The sequence below is a fragment of the Lactuca saligna genome, chromosome 7, assembly GCF_052625555.1.
Source record: "Lactuca saligna cultivar CGN05327 chromosome 7, ASM5262555v1, whole genome shotgun sequence".
NCBI classification, from domain to species: domain Eukaryota; kingdom Viridiplantae; phylum Streptophyta; class Magnoliopsida; order Asterales; family Asteraceae; genus Lactuca; species Lactuca saligna.
In genome coordinates this window covers 118,635,060-118,638,742 of record NC_136423.1, presented here as the reverse complement: position 1 = coordinate 118,638,742, position 3,683 = coordinate 118,635,060, and the positions used below count along the sequence as shown (strand labels likewise).

At 31.7% G+C, this 3,683-nt stretch overlaps 1 protein-coding gene across 2 annotated transcripts; it reads left to right on the top strand.

Moving 5' to 3' along the window:
- The first annotated feature begins 1,298 nt into the window (after positions 1-1,298).
- Positions 1,299-3,138, top strand: LOC145005501 (Chaperone DnaJ-domain superfamily protein). Of its 2 annotated transcripts, XM_078964586.1 has the most exons (6): positions 1,392-1,637; positions 1,787-1,874; positions 1,978-2,054; positions 2,215-2,274; positions 2,677-2,851; positions 3,008-3,138. In XM_078964586.1, exons 1-5 carry the CDS (start codon positions 1,530-1,532, stop codon positions 2,827-2,829), a joined length of 486 nt encoding a protein of 161 aa, XP_078820712.1. In that variant the 5' UTR covers positions 1,392-1,529; the 3' UTR covers positions 2,830-2,851; positions 3,008-3,138. The 2 variants fall into 2 exon arrangements, with proteins under 2 accessions (XP_078820711.1, XP_078820712.1); XM_078964585.1 differs by lacking the exon at positions 3,008-3,138 and having other exon boundaries at positions 1,299-1,637; positions 2,677-3,000.
- Positions 3,139-3,683: the final 545 nt, after the last annotated feature.

The following is a 3,683-nucleotide window of genomic DNA, read 5'->3' as shown; positions in this document are numbered from 1 at the left end:
CATTAACCTCCCCAATAAAAATATCTCCTCTAGCTTCAAAGCTCTCGAAGTTTCTTCCGAGTCACACCCGTACTTTTGGGCTAATTTGACAATTTTTAGCCCATTAGGTTATGGTTTTATTCATTTAAGTCCTTTAAGATATTTTTCATCCTGAATGAACCCTGAACTATAACCAACAAATGTACCCTAAAGCTCTAAGAAGGCGTAGGAAGCTTGAATCAGTTGTTAAATGTTTCATAATAAACATAACAAAGAAAAAAAAAAGATCACGATTGTTTTGGCTCTTGGGCATGTGGTCTTGAACATGCCATTGTTGATATATCTTGATTAGGATACTATTTATGCATGCATATGGATGTGAGAGAACTAGAAGAGTTTTATAGTTCTTCCAAAACAAGAAGTGGTTTTAGCAGTTCGATTATCATGTTACAAGTATGTGGGATGCTCTCCTTTAAGTTAACATCTCCTTGTTTAATTTAACATTTGTTAACAAAAGTAGTTGATTAAAATATAGAAAATTCGAATAAACTCGATTATGGATGTTGAGAATCTATGGTTGATAGATAAAATGATATTTTATAACATTACCAAAATATAAAGATTTTGTATATTGAAGTACTTTTCATACAATAACCTTTCAAGCCAAACGACAATTGAAACACAAAAATTATACAATAGATTAATATTATGATGTAAGATGACAATGTGATTTTCCAATAATTATTACACTCTATATCTAAGATCTCTTTAACAAGCAATTTTAACCCTAATGAAAACTAGATAACATAATGGTGTTAGCTTCTTACCTAGGTTTCTTTTACAATATCACTATCTTATTTTAGGAATACCGGTTAAAATCAGTTGAAACATTTTAATTGTTCATCATACAACTCAACCATTCATTCAACTATTTATTATCTGTTTTTATAAAAATAAGGATTAAGATATATACACAAAATCAACAATTACAAATTTAACCGATCACACTCATTATTCATCATAATGATTAAACTTAGTTGAAACTATTAATTGTTCATCACACAACTCAACAGTCAACATCCATATAACAATTTATTCTTTGTTTGCATAAAGAAAAAACATTGATACACATAAGCATCAACTATTACGTATTTAATTGATAAGTGATTCATTTAGTGCAAAACATTTATTTCTTCATTACCCACCAAGATACCTACTTGAAAAAAAAAATACACAATACCTAAAAAGTCAAATTCCACAAAGTGTAGGGTCTAAAATAAGAATAACTCTGCAGCGCGGATGATTTCGGGCCCGAGTGAATCTTTTCCTTCTTTTTCCCCAAATATCTCAAGCAATTACATCTAATCCTCCCTGCCTCAAGAACTCGATATCAGTTTAAATTCTCCAACGGAAAAAGATATATGGTGATTGAGGGTGTGAGTAAATTGCTGTTACGATTTCGACATAAATAAGAACTGTGGTTCTCCTGGATTATCCCTCCCCCAAATCTTTCCATCGTTCCTGAGATTATTAGTGGAAGAGAAGGAATCATGGATGAGGGAAAATCCATGGACGGATCTTGCTATTACTCTGTTCTCGGAATCCGTAAGGAAGCTTCATCCTCTGAGATTCGATCTGCGTATCGCAAGCTCGCCCTGGTTAATCGATATTCTCTTTTCCTCCTGTCATTCTCGAATTATCAACAAAGTTTTATTTATTTCCCAAAATTTGATTGTATCTTACGTGATTATGTCGCTAGACATACAAATCGTAATGCTGATATCGTTTGATTGTGTTCGTTTATTAGGAATGGCATCCGGACAAGTGGGCAAAAACTCCGTCGCTCGCCGGAGATGCTAACCGGAAGTTTCAGAAAATCCAGGAGGCTTATTCAGGTGATGTTTATTTACAACCACTGTTTGATTCAACTCCATTTTTCTGCTATCCTATTTGTTGAATTCGATTGAATGTTAATACATCTTACAATTTTTGTGCCAGTGTTATCGGATCAAACAAAAAGGTCGATTTACGACGCCGGAGCTCTTGATTTACTAGACGACATCGATGACAAAGAAGTAAGAAACTCATTCAAAATATCTAGATATTTTTATCCGATGCATAATATTATATTATTTTCCAAATTATCACGAGAATTGAAACGCTGCCGTTTCGTTCGGTCAACGTGAAAATGTTCTACACTTTTTAATTCGAATTGCATATGAATTTACGTTTCAGGGCATGGGAGATTTTTTGCATGATCTGATGAAGATGATGGACCAAAACGCTGGGGCTGAGGTAAGAACTGTGGATCTTCCCCTAGGTTTGAGGGTAAAATGGTCTTTACATACATTTTAGGGTTAGGGTTAAGTATAATGTTTATCATACCATTTTTTCAGTTTTTGTTAAAATATTATGTTTTTGAAAATCAATATGATTATAGTAAGTATCATTTAAATACAAAATAATTTTATTGGAATATATTTCAGATTTTTATTTATCTGGATATCATATTTTAAAGCAATAATTTAAAGATTGCTTGTTTTTAAGTTGGTATTATAATGGCTGAAGAAATATTTTAGAAAAAAGAAATGTTAGTGATATGAAGAAATAAACATAAAATGTCATCATAAGAAACAAATGAATAGTAATGGGTTTGACCTTTTATTTGCAATTAGACTAATTCTAAGAGAAAATCAGGTGGAAAGTCTAGAGGATTTGCAAAAGACGTTTGTGGAGATGTTCGGTGACGATTTGAGGGAGTTCATGGAGAACCAAGATCAAACGGCGAGGAAGAGGCCACGTGTATCGATGGAGAAAGCCAACATGCCAAGAACCAGGGCTTGCCGCTAGGGTCGTATTGTATCTTTTTTAGGTCTGACGTCATTTCAGTTAAATATTAAATGTTAATGGCATGGTATGAAGGGTAGTTTGGTAAATGTCATGGGACATGGAATCTTTTGATGCTGTTACCTTTTAGAACAAAAATCACATTCACCTTCCTAATCAACTTCTCTTTTGCAATTTTCAGATTTTAAAAATAAAATCCTGTTATCCTGAACACATTTTGGGATTAAGGGAATATGACTTATCAAGGTAATTAACTTTTCGGTATATTCACATCTGCGTAACTATTTTTTTTTTCTACATATATAGGTAACAAACTTTTTGGGAGTGTTCACATATGACCATTATGATCTGTGCTATAACAGGTTAAATCCTAAATGTGAACGCTTTCAACAAGTTTGTTACCTAGATGTATACAAAAAAAATAGTTACCAACAAAACGAAAAGTAAAAATTAAATTACATGAATGGTCCCTGTAGTTTGGGGGAATTTGTGGTTTTGGTCTCTAAGTTATTTTTTTAAACTTAAATGGTTCCTATTGTTTATTTTTGTTGCGCGTTTGGTCCCCATATTACCTAAAAATACTATTGTGTCTTTATTAATTTATTTTTTTTAATTAATTTTCTTATCTATGTTTATTTTTTACATATTTATAAAAATTAATATACCACACATATTTGTATCTCCTCGGATGATCTCTACTGTTTATTTTTTAATTAATTTAATTTTTTAACTCGGATGGTCCCTACTATTTAGTTTTGTTACGAACTTGATCTCTGTCTTACCTAAAAAGATTATTGTGCCCTTATTAATTTTTTTTAATTAATTTTCTTGTTTATATACTTATGCTTTATATGTTT

What these genes read in the sequence shown, in the direction of transcription:
- LOC145005501 (XM_078964586.1), top strand. Translation starts at nt 1,530, where the DNA reads ATGGATGAGGGAAAATCCATGGACGGATCTTGCTATTACTCTGTTCTC. An exon ending in CGTATCGCAAGCTCGCCCTG is followed by an intron (nt 1,638 to 1,786) that starts GTTAATCGATAT and finishes TTCGTTTATTAG; the next exon opens with GAATGGCATCCGGACAAGTG. An exon ending in ACCAAAACGCTGGGGCTGAG is followed by an intron (nt 2,275 to 2,676) that starts GTAAGAACTGTG and finishes AGAGAAAATCAG; the next exon opens with GTGGAAAGTCTAGAGGATTT.